The sequence below is a fragment of the Saccopteryx leptura genome, chromosome 5, assembly GCF_036850995.1.
Source record: "Saccopteryx leptura isolate mSacLep1 chromosome 5, mSacLep1_pri_phased_curated, whole genome shotgun sequence".
Classification (NCBI taxonomy): Eukaryota; Metazoa; Chordata; class Mammalia; order Chiroptera; family Emballonuridae; genus Saccopteryx; species Saccopteryx leptura.
The window spans coordinates 82,520,380-82,539,157 of NC_089507.1; the positions used below are offsets into that span (position 1 = coordinate 82,520,380).

The 18,778-nt window shown below is 37.8% G+C and overlaps 1 protein-coding gene across 2 annotated transcripts in view; it reads left to right on the plus strand.

Annotated features, from left to right (window-relative positions):
- DAPP1 (dual adaptor of phosphotyrosine and 3-phosphoinositides 1) overlaps window positions 1-13,112 on the plus strand; it is a 74,230-nt gene extending 61,118 nt beyond the window's left edge. For both annotated transcript variants that reach the window (XM_066384719.1, XM_066384717.1), the window contains 5 exons: window positions 4,101-4,148; window positions 6,141-6,203; window positions 6,858-6,943; window positions 10,020-10,107; window positions 11,441-13,112. In XM_066384719.1, the coding sequence (XP_066240816.1) occupies window positions 4,101-4,148; window positions 6,141-6,203; window positions 6,858-6,943; window positions 10,020-10,107; window positions 11,441-11,509 (354 nt within the window). In that variant the 3' untranslated portion in view covers window positions 11,510-13,112. The remainder of the gene's footprint in view (window positions 1-4,100; window positions 4,149-6,140; window positions 6,204-6,857; window positions 6,944-10,019; window positions 10,108-11,440) is intronic.
- Window positions 13,113-18,778: the final 5,666 nt, after the last annotated feature.

An 18,778-nucleotide genomic window follows, 5' to 3' on the forward strand; every position in this document is an offset into this window, starting at 1 on the left:
ATAGGCTCTCCATTCCCTTCTCCCTCTCTTCTTCTTTTCATATGCCCACTATTCTTATATTGCTCTTTCTAATGAATTCAGACAATTTTTGTAGAGCTCTCTCGGTTTTTTTTTTTAATTTGTGATTCTCTCCTCTGTAACATCTCTAGTTGCCTATCTTTGATGTCACTGATTATTTCCTCTGTCTAGTTTGTTCTGTTAGCTAAACTTGTTACCTCAGTCTTCAATTCATGTATTGAGTTCATCTCTGTTTTTAAAGTTTCAATCTCCTGGTGAGGTATTCATTTTATTTATTAATTTGTTTTCTGAGCTCATTAAGTTGCCTATTGTTGTCTTCTTGCATCTCTATGAGTATTTTCAGAACTTCAATTTTGAATTCTCCATTATTTAACTCCAAGGCTTCCATGTAATTGAGATTTTTTTTTTCTGGAGATTTTTAATTTCCTTTCAGAGATACATTTCTGTCTTGTGTAGCCATTGTATTTGTTTTCTTTTTGCTTGATAGCATTCGAGAGTGGTATTGTTAGGAACCCTAACAAAGAAACAAAACAAAATTTAGTCCATTTGGTGTGTGGATCTTTCAGGCCAACCTGCAAGATTAGCTGGGTTTCCTTCACTGCATTATAGTTGTTCAATTTGTTGAAATTTCAAAGAGAGAGATCAGGAGTATATCTCTCACATCACCATTACTCTGACATCTCACTATTTATTTCGATCCTTTAAATTTTCTCAGGTTGACCAATAAAAGCCTATTCAAGATTACTTCTATGTCATTATATTCTCACAATTCAGAATGTTTTTACTTTCTGATATAGCAAAATATTTCAGGCTTTGCATTCATCCTTAGGATCAGCTATGTCTCAAAAAAAATTTTTTCTCCTAGAAAGTGATACATTAAAAACTAAGATCTACATGCTACATGCTTATTGTTACTAAGATCTCACTCTCCAAGCCCACTCTGAGAACAGAGCTACCAAAAGTATGTATGTATGTAAGTGTATATATACAGTGTGTTTGTAAAATCATGGTGCACTTTTGACCAGTCATAGGAAAGCAACAAAAGGTGATAGAAATGTGAAATCTGCACCAAATAAAAGGAAAACCCTCCCAGTTTCTGTAGGATGATGTGGCAGCATGTGCAGATAATGACGTAACACCATGTATACAGCAGAGCAGCCCACGGCCATGCCAGTTGAGATGTGGACAGTACAGAGGAAAGTTCAGTGTGTTCTGTGGCTCACTAAATTCAATCCATGACCAAAGTGCAACATGAATATCGGTGAATTTATAATGAAGCGCCACCACATAGGGATAACATTACTCAGTGGGATAAGCAGTTGAAGGAAACTGGCAGTTTGGTGGAGAAACCCCGTTCTGGTAGGCCTTCAGTCAGTGATGAGTCTGTACAGGCTATACGGGATAGCTACCTAAGGAGCCCTAAAAAATCTGTGTGTGAGCCCACGTTGAACTGCACTGAATAGGTATGAAACTGGGAGTGTTTTCCTTTTATTTGGTGCAGATTTCACATTTCTGTCATCTTTTGTTGTTTTCCTGTGACTAGTCAAAAGTGCACCATGACTTTATGGACACACTGTGTGTGTATGTGTATATATATATACCTATATTTATTTCTACTTCTATCTCTACCTATTTATCTATCTATATCTATATATCTATGCCTTTCTATCTGTCATCTATCCATGTATTCATGCCAATACTTCCAATCCTAATTCAACACCACAAGGTTCATTCTCATTTTTTCACTTTTATATTTATAACTCTTTTTTCCCACAGTGAAGAATATGAATTCTATTATCTTCAATACACTTATTTGTGAACAATCAAGTGTAAGCCAACTCTTATTATTCAGGAATAATTGTCTGGCTATTGTCACTCTTACCTTCACCACAGATGCTCATAAACTATGTCTTGTCCACCACTATCACCATCCCTTTAGGCAGAAAGTCCACCTCACCTGTTAGGCTTCAACATCTCAGTCCGAGCTACTGCAGCCCACTGTTGTTCACACAGATGCTCCTTGTACGCTGCATGGGTCCTTTTTACTAAGGTGGAAAACCCTACACACTCTCCATTGATGCCTATCCAGTGACATTTAACTAAATTTAAGGCAGTAGGCACACAAGCAGATCAAAAGGATGGTGGGAAGGCAAATCTTTTATTTTAAAACATTTAGATGGTTTACAGTTTGGGACTCTTATAAATATCTTTCCTCTTACTAATCATTATTTTTTTTAAAAAAATATAAATTTTCTATATAATTATTTCCTTTATCACATCCTGAGACCATGAATAAAATTAATATTCTCAGCTTTTTATTCTACAGTCTTCCACTTATCTACTAAAACCTTAGAAAAAATCTTGACTTATAGTATATTGCTTGGATAGAGATAAGATGAAGGAAGTAGTATAATTCCTTAGCTTGATTTCAATTAACAATTCTATCAGGGTTTTTTTATATAACAATTTATCCTTAATTATCTTGTCTCAGCAAACTTTAAAACAACCCAAAATCTTAATTTTTTCCATTTCCATAATACAATAAAACCAAACTAAGTTCAGTCACTTCAATTTCTTTTAATGCCAAAATAAATTGAACTGATTATGCTAAATCATATTCACAAGTATTGTTTAATATAATTTAAGTGAACACTTGGGAAGTTCATTCTTACTTTGATACCATAATAATTTTAAAAGAAGTAGTCATATATTAATTCTTGCTTAAATTTTTTTACTCTGGTGATGTTTGTTCTCTTTTTATTTGGTAGCGAGAATTCACCTCATGGAAAAATACCTGGAAACTCCTATGAAAAGAACCTTGATGTCTACTAAGTTATTTCCCAATTTTCTCTCATTTTTTGTCTTATTAATATAAATTATAACACCATATTAGAACAAAATATCCTATTAGGAGTTCAATTTCTACAAAATTCTATAAAATTATAAATTTCTTTATCCTAGGGTCCTTATTTTATTCAAATTTTTATTAACGCAGTCCCCTGCCATTTTTTATATTTTGTAGTTGTTAGGGAAATGTGTGATGCTGTTACCTTTGAATTAATTATATATATGTTAAAAGAAATGACTCATTCTTACTTCCAGTTCCTTTTAGATGAATCAAGTATAAATAAATTTGCATTCTTGAAAGTCTGTTCCATGTACTAGAAGTCTCAAAAGATGGTTTATGTGGAGGATTATGCAATCAAATAAATATTGGAATAATATTAATATTTCTAATGTTCTCTTTTAAAAATTTACAAAACACATTAGCATAATACGGGCAGACTCTGGGAAGCATGGAAGTAAAGAAATCCCTTTACTTTGCCCAATCCAGAGTTTCATAAATGTGTTGACCCAGTGTCAAGGTGTGTGTGCGTATATTTATATGCCTAATCCCTCTGCAACAATCCAAGCAACTGGATGTCACATGACACACTTTGCTCAACAATAACTTTTTTTTTTAATAAGAGAGAGAGAGAAAAGAAGGTCAAGAAATGAGAAACATCAACTTTAGTTGCATCATTTTAGTTGTTTATTGATTGCTTCTCGTACATGCCTTGACTGGCTGAGCCAGTGACCTCTTGCTCAAGCTAGAAACCTTGGGCTCAAGCCAGTGATCTTGGGCTTCAAGCCAGCAACCTTTGGGCTCAAGCCAGTGACCACTGACATGATTCCACACACAAGCTGGTGAGCCTGCATTCAAGCCAGGTGAACCCTCACTCAAACTTGTGACCTCGGGGTTTTGAACCTGGGATCCTAGCATTCCAGGTTGACATTTTACCCACTGTGCCACTACCATTCAGGTCCAACACTAATTTTTATAAATGGTATGATGTAGCTGATTGTTTGCAAATAGCTAACTCCAGTTAGGAGAGAGTATTTACATTATTGCTTGTTGCTACAGAATTATGCAAGTCGATCCAGTCTGACAGTCTCTATAACACAAGAAAGGTTTTCAACTGCCTAGGTGAAGAATGGAAGGCAATTATTTAATAGTCAAGGCAAACTTGTGTTTTATTTAAAAACAGGATGGAAACAGAAAGACAAATATCATGTTGTGATAGTTCTTCTTTCTTTTTCAGCTAGGCACCAAAGAAGGTTACCTCACCAAACAGGGTGGCCTGGTCAAGGTAAGGGGCATGTGTTTGCTACTGCCAGCCACAAGAAAGGAAACATGTCATGTAGACTCAATTCTCACTTTGACACCTTTTTAAGGAATAATTGCCTGCTCATTTTTTTAAGTGAGAGGAGGGGAGATAGTGAGACAGACTCCCATATATGCCCTGACCTGGAACCACCTAGTCACGCCCATCTGGAGCAGATGCTTGTAACAACCAAGCTATCCTCGGTGTCCAGAATAATACTTGAACTAATTGAGCCTCTGGCTGCAGTAGGGGAAGAGAGAGAAAGGAGGGAGGAAAGGAGGAGTACCTGCTCATTTATACCCAATAGTAATATTTACCTGTTTCAAGACTTCATCTTAATAGCTAATATTAGTTAAATTCTGGAAAGTTACTTGAATACTCTGGCAAAGTGAAATGTATCAGAGTAGCCTACAGTTAATACTCAAAAATACAATGCAATCATTTTTAGTGGAATGATCAAGGATGAAAGTAGCATGTTACCTCTAGTATATTTCTTTAAAAATTTGTTTTTAACAAAAAGTTAAAATTGTATAAAATGTTACCTAAAAGTAGGCAAAAAAAAAAATCATTGGCATTAACGGAACTGTTAAAAATCCCAAAGAAAACACATTAGAACTTTACTAGTTCGGGTGGTTCCTCCATTTATGTGATCATATTTTTAAAGTTACTCTTGTTTCATTGCACTGTGCCAGGAAGACCTTCATGAAAGATCTCTACCCTTTCTATTTTAAGGATCAAGGCACTTAATATCTCTTAAGCGTACTTCCCTGCTTAAGTGGATCCTAGATATTTAATCACTTGTGTCCTTACTAGACTAGATGCTTCCTAAGGACAAGAAATATTCATATTCATAGTAAAGTTATTTTTAAATGCATTGTTACTTCTTTTTACCAGGTACACTGACACTCAGGATCAGATTAAGGTTTGGGTAATAAATAAAGAGATGTGGGGAACAATAGTGTTTGTCATCAATGCCGTGGAATTCTTAGGCAAGGTATAGAATATCAAGTGATTTGAGGTTCCTAAACCTCAATGTGCATATTTGTAGAACAAGAATAATAGTATTTGAATTATATGATGATTGGCTATAATATATATAAACTTCCAAAAATAGTGCGTAGCCTGCAGCAGATGCTCCAAAAAATGATATCTGTTCTTATTATAGAGTTGATAAAATGGAAACTATAGTGTTTGTTATAAAATACATTGAATAGTTATGAAAGGTTATTTTTTTCTTATGTGTTCAAATATTCTAATGATATCCTTGCTTTTATTTTAAGCTTAATGCACAAAAACATTTTAAACCCAGGTCAGGTATCTCAGTTGGTTGGACCATCATCCCAATATGCCAAGGTTGTAGATTTGATCTCTGATCAGGGAACATACAAGAATCAGCCAATGAATGCATAAATAAGTAGAACAATAAAGTGATGTTTCCCTCTCTTTCTCTTCCTCCCTGCCTCCCTCCCTTCATCTCTCTCTAAAATCAATCAATAAATAAAACATTTTTAAAAACAAAATCATTTTAATTTTTGTATATATTTTAAAACTTTTTTCAGAAATAACACCATAAAAATATTTTATTGGCCCTGGTTGGTGGTTCAATGGATAGAGTGTCAGCCTGGCATATTGACATCCTGGGATTGATTCCCGGTCCGGGTATACAAGAGAAGCGACTGTATGCTTCTCCCCCCATTCCTCTCCCCCTTCTCTTGGGTGCTAAAAAAATAGCTCAGTACTTGAGCATCGGCCCCAGATGGGGTTGCTGGGTGGATCCTGGTTGGGGTATAGGCAGGAGTCTATCTTCCCTCTTCTCACTTAAAAAAAAAAAAAAAAAATATATATATATATATATATATATATATATCACATAAACTTTCTAATATTTAATATTTTAAAAAACAAAAATAAATTTTCTCATTCAAATGTTGCATTTCTGTATTTAAAACCCACATGTTTTGATTATTATTTTCTCAGACCTGGAAAACAAGATGGTTCACTTTGCACAGAAATGAGCTGAAATACTTCAAAGACCAGATGGTGAGAAACATGATAATACATTTTCCCTTTAAAAATCAGCTCTGCAGATGAAAGGAAACACCTGCCTTTTAAAACCCTAAAATTTTCCTTATGAGCACCTGGAACATCTAATAAATGAGTGGAGATATGAGTTCTTGATTCCTAATATGAGCCATATTCTTTTGCAGAGATGGGATGTGTAGTCCAAAAACCATTTTCTGGGACCAGTTAAAGTTGGTCAATGGAATCATTCTCTTGCTACAATGCATGAACTGTTTTTTGTAGTGATTTCTCCTCAATTAAAAGTAGGTCCATTTCTCCATGTCCATTTTGTTAAACCAATTTAAATTTGTTTTGTTTCTTCTCACTTTCCCTGTACAAAACTTCTGAGAAAGGAGAAGTTTAAAACAAAATGAGGAAAATGGCTCCCTTCCTTGTGTTAAAATCCACCTCAATCAAATTAAAATTGATAAATCAATGTCCTCTTAGAGCCCAGTTTCATGAAAGATCAACTTCCAAATCAGGGATGTGTTGCTTCCCTTATTATCCATCCCCTTTGATGAAAGGAAAATTGACAGTTGCACATGGTAGAAGATTTATTAGGGGAGAAGTGATGAACAGATTTGTATGCTTTTTATGATGACATAGCTTGCTTTTTTTTTTTTTTTTTTTAAGTCACCAGAACCAATACGGATCCTAGACTTAACAGAATGTTCAGCTGTACAATTTGATTACTCACAGGAAAGGGTAAACTGTTTTTGGTAAGTCATTTTATGAAGGAAGTGTTTTTTAAAGTCTTATGCCACTAAGTTTAGCTGGGGAGTAAAAAGCTATGTCTTAATGTGTACAAACATTTTGATCCAACTAACATGGATTTAGCCATCATAAACACCAGGCGCCTGACCTGTGGTGGCGCAGTGGATAAAGCATCAACCTGGAAATGCTGAGGTTGCTGGTTCAAAACCCTGGGCTTGCCTGGTCAAGGCACATATGGGAGTTGATGCTTCCTGCTCCTCCCCCTTCTCTCTCTCTCTCTCTCTCTCTCCTCTCTATAATGAATAAATAAAATCTTAAAAAATAAAAAAATAAAATAAAAAAAATTCCCCCCCCAAAAAACCAAAAAAACAAAACAAAACAAAAAAAAACACCAGGCATTTATGTTAGGAGTGCACACCTGCTGGGTACCATTGATTAAGTTGTAAACTGCCCAAGTATGATACACCTCAGAGGATGCTATTCACCTCTTAAACAGCTTGATGCTTTTGGAGTTTCCCCCCAATTACATATAACTCTGTTGACTCCAATGAAGGATGATATGAACTGTTATGAATTTCTGGGAGATGGCACAAAAGTGTTTTGTTCTAGCACAGTAGTATAACATGACAACTTCTTAACTGGGAGAAATAGTCTATCTTGAGAATGAGATGTCTTATTTGCCACCAACTTCTATTTTAAAGTTTTCGAACATACAAAAGTTGAAAGACTTATATATCCACATTTCCCTGACCTAGCTGCATCAATGGTTAATATTTTGCTATATTCGCTCTATCTCTATTCACTTTTTGTCACCTGAACCAACTGAAAGTAAGTTGCAGGCATCATGATATTTTACTCCTAAATACTTCGATACGCATTTCCTTAGAAAAAAATACCAGTTATAGAACTATAATACTATTACTACACCTAGGAAAATTAACATTAATACTACAGTATCAATCAAGAGTGGGTGTTATTTTTTAAAATGAGCCAGCAGAGGTTTATATTCCTCATATAACAAAGTATTGGGAGGCAGGCAGCTGTCTTGACAAAGGCAGGTCCTGTGTCTCTACAATTTTGCTGGCCTTTTCCTCATGCTTGCTATTCCAGAGTTCACGCAAGTGGTGACGAAAGATGTAGGGATGACCTCAGCTGTGTTTGTTAATGTTTTTCAGGAGAGCAGACCTTTTCCCAGAAAGTCTCCTATCAACTTTCCCCTCATATCTCATTAGCCTAGAACTGGGTTCCATGACCATCACCAGCATTAGAAAGAAACTAGAAATGAGTAATAGCATAATTATAATTGGCTTCAACTATTATAATTTATCACTTCTTTCTTCTATTAGTAAGAAAAAAGGAAAATATTATCTGTACTGATAGCCAATTATTAATGTCTACCACAGGAAGCACTAAACTGACAATTCCAGAAACCAGTTTTGTACAGTGTGTGCACAATATCACTCCCTCACTCCCCTCATTGTCCACTCAGCCCTTGAGTGGACTGCACATCATCAGTTTCTGGTGGAGACAAAATATGCTGTTTAGGCTTTAGCTTTAGGGTACAGAAGCTCTTCTGAATTTCAGTTCTGGTCTTTGTGTGTGTGTGTGAAAGAGAAAAATGTTTTGGTATTTTGCATTTCAATTGTAAGAACAGGAAGTATGGGCAAGATGTAAGCTACAGCTGACCTTACTAGTCAAATGATTTTGACTCTATAGCCAAAGAGACAATCAAATGAAGAGCTACTATATTCCTATAGGGAACAAGTCTTTTGTGCTACTAAAAAAGTTCATCTTTCTTCCAGCAGAGACTAATTCATGGCCAGTAGTGGGCAGAATGACTAGCTAAGGAGTTTCATTGTCTCTTTTTCCTGTCCTCAAATAGCAAACTGCCTATTATTCTCATTGAAGCAAGCTAACCTAAATGAGTATCTTCATCAAACTCTTTCTTGTCTTGTTTATTCTTTGAGTCATAGCAAAGGTTCTGAGTCATTTTACAGATCAGCTGAATAAACATAAGTGTTGTGTTAAACCTAAGACAAAAGAATATGTTTTTCTCTTCTTTGAATTCTCATTAGAAAATATAAATCTGCCTGACCGGTGGTTGCACAGTGGATAAAGCATCGACTTGGGACATTGAGGTTCCAGGTTTAAAATCCCAAGGTTGCCAGTTTGAACCGGGTTCATCCAGCTTGAGCACAGGTTCAACAGCTTGAGTGCAGGCACACCAGTTTAAGTGTGGTGTCACTGGCTTGAGCGTGGGACCATAGACATGAACCCATGGTCGCTGGCTTAAGTCCAAGGTCGCTGGCTTGAGCCCAGGTCACTGCCTTAAGCAAAGTGTCACTGGCTTACCTTGAGCAACACCCCCTCCCACCATCAAGGCACATATGAGAAGCATTAATGAACAACTAAAGTGCAGCCACTATGAGTTGATACTTCTCACCTCTCCTCCCTCTCTCTCTCTTTCAAAAAGAAAAAAAATTTTGACTCATAATGATAACCTGAATCTACAGCTTCCTGGACATTTCTGCAGACTGCTGGCAGGAATAGTTCCAGATACACCAGGTCTTCAGATTGCTTCCCCAGGCCCTTTGTCAATTCTTGTTTTCTTGGAATACTCTAATTCAGGGGTCTCAAACTCAACTCAGCATGTGGGCCGCAGAGCAAGATCACAGCCTTTCGGCGGGCCGCACTAGGTCTACAAAAGGCAAATGTTACGCAACACTTTTCTCACTGCAGTTGAAAACAAAAAAAAATCAGTACAACAAGCACAATCGTACATGCAGTTTACTCAGTGTCACAAAACGACCAGAAACTGTAGTTCGCATCACAACTGCTGTTAACTAAGCTAATATCTAGCTAGGATGCTAGAGAAATGAAAAATACAAGTAGGCCCCTAGGCTTACTTAATTTTATCCAAAATATTTTGAACTTCGTGGATTAGTCTGTGGGCTGCACAAAATTGTTCGGCGGGCCGCATGCGGCCCGCGGGCCGAGAGTTTGAGACCCCTGCTCTAATTACTACTAATTAGTGTTCAACTAATATATAGTCAGCTCACCATCTTTCTTTTGTCTTATCAGCTTGGTATTTCCATTTAGGACATTTTATCTCTGTGCAAAGACGGGAGTAGAAGCTGATGAATGGATCAAGATATTACGCTGGAAAATGGTGAGTTATACAAGTTTTCTGGATCCATGCCTGGCACGCAAAAATAACATTTGAGACATATTTCTGTTGAAAGAGTCAGACTATCCCGAGAACCACTGGGATGTCTACTTGCGGGCATGAGGAAAGTCTGTTCATCCTTCCGGGACATGGAAGGGCTGCAGAAAGGAGGAAAAAGAGAAAGGAGGAAAAAGAGAAAGGAGGGACCTGTACTGGGGTCTCAGCCCCAGGGCCTTCGCCTTGCACCTGAGCATCTATCAGTCTTCCTTTAAGTGTGCAAGCTTGTCAATTCTGCCTGGAGGAGGACGAGTGGGACCAGAAGGTCAGACAGAGGAAAGCTGACATAGGTCTATAGTAGAAAATCCTTTTAAATTGGCAGAGAAGAAAGCTTGCCACAGGAACTTAGCTTAATTTCCAGCATAAGCATTACTTTGTACAAGGACAGAAGGTAATTTATTTTATGTGCTTCCTATATACCTCTCAGAGGAAATACAGAGTGCTTATTAGAATGTGTCAGTCTCATATATTTTTCGTATGTATAAACTAGTAAACTGTTAGCCCAGAACTTGTCCTGAAAGCTTTCTAAACTTTCCTATAGTCCTATTAACTTGAAACCCTTGATGTTTTTAAACATAAACCAAAAAAACCCATAATTTTTCTAATTAATTTTTAATAAAATTACCTGGTAATAAAATCTTGTTGAATCTTTTTTTCTAGATACCTGGACTTTTGCTTTGGTTATCTTTTCAGTTTGAAATCCAAATACCACTCATTTTGAGATGGTTCCAATATATTTGATATTCAGTGGGAAATTTACCTTATGAAACCTTTCCTGAGATATGAATCATTTTTTTATTCTTCCCATTTTGTAATTATTCAATCAACTTATAATAATTCTAGAAAAAGGTTAAAATACATCAGATACACATACTTTCAGACTGCTTTCTGTGCCAACAAATATCATATTTTAAAACAAAATCTAATCATTCTTAAATGTTCTTTACCTGCTCATTCCAACTTAATAATACATTATGAAAGTTTTTCCATATCAATAAACTTAGATCTATGTCTTCCTCTGATTCATTTAATTGTATTGTATTTTATGGATTACTTACTATACGTTTTAGGCCAATTCTTAATTTGCACAACTTTTAGCAACCAATTTACTATATTTCTCCTGAAAAAAAAAATTAAAACTTAGGGAGGGGGGCACATGATAATTTATACTTGCATGCCTTACTAATAAGCACGTCTTATTTAGTATTTGTTAAAGACAGAGTTTGTTATCTGAAAATTGCTTAATAATACATAGATGTGTATGTGCATTTTATTACAGTCTCAAATAAGAAAACAGCTCCACCAAAGGGAAGGCACAATCCTATCTCGGTCATTCATCTTTAAATAGACCTTTCCTGACGAGGGGTACCCTGGCCAAGAGCAGGTGGCATGTTCTCTGATGTTGTGAGCCGTATCAGGCTTCAGCTGAAAGCTGACTACAGATTCTTCTTTAAAAACAAATCAAAAGCAGATGCTGCTTTGGATCTTTCTGAACACACCATATTTCTTGATGCACGGGAAACTGCTGCCCTTCAAGATGTCATCTCCTTCAGAATATTGAGTCGTCATCTTCCTGATGGAAACCAAGGCAACGGCTGTACCCAGTGTGCTCACTCTTAGAACACAAATAGAAGATAGAAGGGGTGTGTTCTCCCTCATCGTGGTCCCCAGCCTTGTGGACAGTATTTTCCCAGAGTCCCATTCCATGTCATGGTCAGCTCATCTGACATCCGGGTTGTGCTATTAACCAAGAAGGAAACAGCCGTCTAGTTAGTTTGAGACATAGGCTGACTTTTAGAAAGTATGTTGAGATAGAAAACATCAAAGATTGGGTTGGGAAGGGAACCGGGTTATTGTTTTTTTCCCCCCCTTTACTCAAAAAAAAAAAAAAAAACAAGACAATTTCCAAAACTGTGTGGAAGTGTTTGCAGGATTTATTTTCTCTTTGTAAAAGACTCATGAATCTGGTGCGTTCTTCCCTCCCTGCTAATGATACACCTGTGAGAGCTAAATGTCTTCTGGATTATGAGGTAGGGTGATAAAGGAAGGTATAACCTTAAAAAAAAATCTCTTTAAATTATTTTGGATAAAGTGTTTTATAAAATGAGAAAAGAGAAATTAAGGAAAGATAACAAAGTAGTAGATGACATAGTTTAATAATATTATTAAAATTATTATTCTAACAATAATAGAGCACATGTAAGCACTAAGTTATCTTCATTCAGCATTTCTCCAAACAGATTGAAAGAGCCTTCTCAAGAAGAGTGTGTTACAATCATTCTTTTCCCAGAGTGAACTGTAGGTGTTGGCCCCAAAGAAGGAAGAGTTATTTGGTACAGAGACGGCTGAGTATACTATGCACCTTATTCAAGAGCAACTCCTGTTATCGGTTGAGGGAGCAATACTGAATCCACATGCAGTGTATAATAGGTGTTTGCTACACAGCACTTTCAAACTAGAATATGGAATTGAAATGGGGGAAAGAGATACTGTCATCCAGAGTTCATAAATAGATTTTATTATCTCTGTAATCTTTTTTTTATATATATAGAAGCTTGAAGAGAGAAAAGGTGGAGGAGGAAATTCAAAATACAAAGATTATGGTGCAAAGTTATGATATAACAATTCTCTTGCAGTCCAAAGGAATGATCTTGTTAAATATGTTTTTCTGTTAACCTAAACATCTAAATGTCAGAAATTACATTAAATTTTTGTATATTTCAAAAAATGTTTAATGTATTTTGTTATGTTTGTATCATGAGATAAAGTAAATGTCAAGTTACAATGTATTAAATTTGCAAAGTAAGGAGTTACAAATGAATCCTTACTGAAATGTACTGTTTTATGTTTTGTTTTCTTAAAATCAGTGATGTTTCTTTGTGTAGGCATTACTGTTTTTACCTTTTGTAAAATATGTCATTTATTTATATTCTTTGGTTATGTTTATTAAAAAGTGCATGATTTTCTGTGCTTGTAATATTTTGCTATTAAAATATATATTTAATATCGGTACTTTAAAAGAAATTCAACTGATTAATATCATAAATAGAAATGAAGAATCCATATTGGTTAGACTATGGGCTATGAAGGATTCAGAGTTGAAGAAATAGTCTGGGTCCTCAAGGATTTGTTAGTTAAATATGGGAAAGATAATAAAAAACATGATAATGTATAGAACAAGGTAGATACTGCAGGTGAGCACACAAAGCTGTATAATGGAGAGTGGGCTGTAGTGGAGAGAAAGCCATGTTTTGAGGGTTCAACATGAAAAAGGCAAGCTAACACATACCTACCATGTCATCAGTACTACACTAGATGTTTTCCCTTCTGTCAGCAGCCCTTTGGAAAGTGGTCATGGTTTCACCTCTGGAAAGGAGACCCTCAGCTATTTCTACAAGTCCAAACTGAGGGAGAATGTTTTGTGCCAACAGCAGATCTGAGTGGGGTTGTTTTAGAGAATAGCCAGTGGTGTGTCTGTGTCAGGCCATGTCTACTAATGGGTGTGTGCTTATCATAAAGGTAGTACTTCTTAAGCCATAGCCAACACATGAGCTGCTACAGTCATTCCCCTTCACCAGCAGGAAATATGACCCTAAACCCCGTGGATGCCGGTAATGGCAGACAGGACCAAACTCTATAAATACTATGGTTTTTGCCTAAACCTACATACCTATGATAAAGTTTAATTTATTAATTAGGCACAGTAACATTAACAACAATAACTAATAATAAAATAAAACAATTATCATAATATACTATAACAAAAGTCATGTGAATATATTCTCTCTCTGTCAAAATATCTGGAATTTTCCATTTAATACTTTCAGACCCTCATTGGCTATAGGTAACTGAAATCACTGAAAGTGAGGCTGGAAATAAGGGGAGACTATTGTATTCTCAGCACTCTCCCTCAAAAGCACTGTTCCCTCTGGGTCAGGAGAGTCACCTGTGGGGGGTGGCTGTGTCAGCCTCTGAGGGAACACTCCCCCTATTCCAGGGACACTGGACATCAGGACACTGAGTAGGACAGAGCCCTTCTCTTCCCACCCATGCAGCATGTGAGAGCACGGGCTCCTCAGTCCTCATCATGGGCAAGTACAGTACATAGCAGGCTTCCAGGCTGCTCACTATGGATTCAGGCTGTCATAGCTTAAGTCATCTGTGATGAAGAATCAGATTCTTTTCTTTCCCTCCCTCCCTCCCTCCCTCCCTCTCTCCCTCTCTCCCTCCCTTTTTCTTTCCTTCCATTTCAGAATGGAATGTTATAAAATCCAATACAAATAAATTATTAGAAAAATTAAGCAAAAATAAAAATGTTACAATTCTATTTTTTTTATCAGATTTCACACATATAAAGTCATATGTCAAATTGCTATACTATTTTGCAGCTCTCAATTTCTGTACGCAGCTTGTCACATGCTGCTCCCGGACAGAACAGCCCTGTGTCAGAGCGCATTTTAAGGAGCTCTAGTCTAATGGACTGGCAGGTAATAGGAACCCAGAGCCTCCTTGAGAAAGACTTCACCTGAAGGTAGAGAGGGTTGAGATGCATGTTTTATTGATGGATTATGGACATTTGTAAGAGTGATTCTTTTTTTGTTTGTTTGTTTTGCTTTTAAATGAGAGTAGAAGAGATACAGAGACAGACTCCTGCATGAGCCCCCACTGGGATCCACCTGGCAACCCCTGTCTTGTGGTGATGCTCGGCCCATCTGGGGCCACTCACAACAGAGCTAGCGCCTGAGGCAAAGGCTCAACAGAGCCATCCTCAGCATTCAGTGCTCTAATTGATCGAGCCATAGCTGTGGGAGAAGAGATAGGTGGAGGCGGTGGGGGGGGGAGGGGAGTGGATGGTCACTTCTTCTTTATGCCCTGACCGAGAATCAAACCCAGGACTTCCACATGCTGGGTCGTTGCTCTACTGCTGAGCCAACCGGCCAGGGCCAAAATAGGGTGGTTCTTAGCACATTCTTGTCTATTACTCAGACCCTCCACCAAACCTGAAGTTTTTTTCACTGGAGTATCAAGGTACAGACACTGATATTATGTCACACTTACAACTGTGAGGATGGCACTGTTAGCCTTCAACAGTCTCTAGGCACCCCTGTTTTCTGTCAGCTGCAGCAGCAGCGGCCAGAGTTTGAGAACAAAGCCATCCCGAAGAATGAAACTGGCAGGTGCCATGTGGCTCTGCAAAGGCTGGTTTCAGGAGTACATGTAAAGGGCTCTGTGGGGACTTCCATAAATGCCTGGAAGGTATTTGAGAGGGACTGGATTTTTCATAGAAGCAGCAAGGAGGGAACAGAGAATTGGTTCAATGGGCTCCAGAACCTGCGGTCATTACCCTAGTTCCAGAAAGCTACATTGGTAGACATACACAGCAATCAGCAAAATACTCACATTGGTTTTCTGACCTATGGCGTGGGGCTATTATGGTAAGAAAGGACAAATATAAACCAATTGCTTCTATTGTACTAGGAAGGTAGTAAACCAAGAGCAATGGAGAGATTTCAGAGATTACTGCCACCATCAAAGATGGGTGATCAAAGGTGGTGATGCCTATGGCATCTTCATTCAACCCATCTATTTAGCCTGAGCAGAAAATAGATGACACCTGGAGAATGACAGGGGGTTATCACAAATTTAACAGCTCCAATTGCAGCTACTATTCCAGATGTGATTTTGTTGCTTGAACAAATTAGCACACCCCGATACCTGATACACAACTATTGATTTGAAAAATGTTCTTTTGTTTTGTTTTGTTCTTGATTCCTATTAGTAGAGTGTGGGAGACTGCAAGTGGCAAAAAGCCTTTGTAAGTTATAGGCTTAGCAAAAGGCTAAGTTCTCCCCTCTCCTCCATATTGGCTATGAAGCTGAGTATTTGCACTCATCCCATATCCCTCCCCCCCCTTCACTTGTTTGCTTAAGTTGCTAGAAGCAATTTATATGCCCTTCCTCTCACCCTTTGTTCAGTTGTTGGTTGATTTCACTTATGCATGGGGGGGGAGGATTACTGTTTATGCTTTAAGAGAATTCCTATTTTTGCCTCAGATGTGTGACTTTGTATTGAAGACATCCTTATTTGCATATGGCTATATAATAAAGCAAACCGGGGCTATTGCGCTCTGTCTTGCCATCAGCTTGCAGAGGCCTCCTGATCCCATCCTATTTCTCTTTAAGCCTATTTTCTTTATTCTGTATTGTTCTCCCTCAGGACCTAGAATTACTAGCAGCACTGATTCGGGGCAGTAGAGAACACCAGAAGCAGTTTATCTGACAAGGCCACCAATATACCTTTCACTGTCCTACCTCAGCTGAATTAGTTCTCCAGCCTTATGCTGTAATTTAGTCCAAACAGATCTTGACCACTTTTCCCTTCTACAAGACACTGCCAACTGCCCCACTGCATCAATAACATTATACTGATTGGACATAGCAAGAAGTGTCAACTATGCTAGACTTGTTTATTGGACATCTGTGTACCTAAGGGTGGGAAATAAATCCGGAAAAAAATTAAGGACCTTCTACCTTGCTAAAATTCTAGGGGTCCAGGGATGCAGAACAAGTTAAGGTATCTTTTGTAAGGTAAAGGTTAACTTGTGCTTTTCCCACAACCAAGAAAAAGGCATAAAACCTAATATACCTAATGAGCCTCTTTAGATTTTAGAGACAATATATTTCTCATGGAATTCATTGGTCTTACCATGTTTCCCACCATTTTGAAGCAGCTGGCCTGATAGAATGGTGGAGTGGCTTTTTGAAGGCTCGTCATTGCCCTATCTGGTGGCAGGTGGTACTGTGCAGGGCTGGGCAGCATTCTCCAGGGAGTTATACACACTCTAAATCAGTATTCAATATATGGTGCTATTTCCCCATAGGTCCAAGAATTAAGGTGTAGAAATGTACATGGCACCACCCACTATTAATCCTACTGATCTGGGCTGTCCCCACCTTCTTAGGCTGTGCTGGTCTTGAGGTTTTGTTACAGAGGAAGGAATGCCTCCATCGGGGGACACAACAATTCCATTAATCTGGACATTAAGACTGCTACTTAGTTACTTTGGGCTCCTCAAGCCTCTGAATCAACAGGCAAAAAAAGAAAAATGACTCTAGTGGCTGGAGTGATTGATCTTGATTAGTAGGGGGAAATGGGGGGGGGAGGGGGTGGTAAGGAGGAGTATGTCTAAAATACAGATCTTCTAGGGGATCTTAGTACCACTAAGCCCTGTAAAGTCAACAGAAAGCTGCACAATTCAATTCAGGCAAGACAACTAATGGCTCAAAATCTTCAGGAATGAAGGTTTGTGTTACCCTACCAGGCAGAGAGCCAAGACCAGTGAGGTGCCTGCTGAGAGCAGAGGGACAATGGGAGGAGTAACGAAAGGTGGTTATAAATACCAGCAACAACCACATACCCAGTGGGAGAAAGGACTGTGGTCATTAGTTCTTCCTTATTTTATGTTTGTGTATACATACATCAAATATATATATACACATATATATTATAAACACACACATAAATATTAAACAATTATTTTTTCTTGCTTCTCTTATCCTTTAACGTAGGATATAGAAAAAATGGGTAACCTTATACCACAGTATTTAAACTAAATTATATTATCCAAGGACTTTACATCCTCTTCTGGGAAACGGATAACGTTCTCAGTTCTATGTTGGATAGTTGTATCATGTTAGACAGATGTATGACATGGTTATTGTAATTATTTGGAATTAAGTAAGGTTTAAGATGTGTACAGCTGCCAAGCTGGCAAGGATAAACAGTGAAGGTTACATGTCATTTTGGCTAGGCTACCCAGTTACTCAATAGAACATGAGTCTAGCTAGATGTTGCTATGAAGGTATTTTGTAGATGTGCTTAACATCTACAGTTCATTGACTTTAAATAAAAGAGATAATCCTCTATACCTTGGATGTCCCTCATCCAATCAGTTGAAAGGCCTTAAGAGCAAAACTGGGGCTTCCCAAGGGGCGAGATTCTGACAAGACCGCAGGCTCAGCCCCTTCCCGACATGTCCCAGGCTCTAGCCTGCCCTAGTGCTTTGGACTTGTCAGTTCCCACGGTCAAGTAAACCAGTTCCTTAAAATAAACTTGATGCATTTATATGCTAGTTTCCTTGACAAACCCTGGCTGGTACAAACTCTGCCCCAAATACCTCATCATCATTTTATTATAAAGTTTGTTGTTTACTAAAATATTATTTTTGAATAGTTAAAAATTCAGAAAGTTCAAGTTAATGGTGAAAGGCTCATTTCTGGGACCCCTGTGCCCCAGGTGCCTAGTCCACTCCTTGGGGGTTGCCAATATGACCAGGTAGTGTATCTACAGAGATACTCTAGTATATACAAATATAAACACACACATATATTTTATCTTCTTATACATAATTGTAGCATACCCGTTTCACGCCATGCTTTTTCCAATGTTATATCTTAGAGAACATTCCATTTTAGTATCTATAGTCCCATGATGGCGAACCTATGACACGCATGTCAGCACTGATACATGTAGCCATTTTTGATGACACATGGCCGCATGCCTTAGAAGGACATTTCATCCTCAGCTTCTGCACGGCCAGGTGCAGTAGCCAAGGATA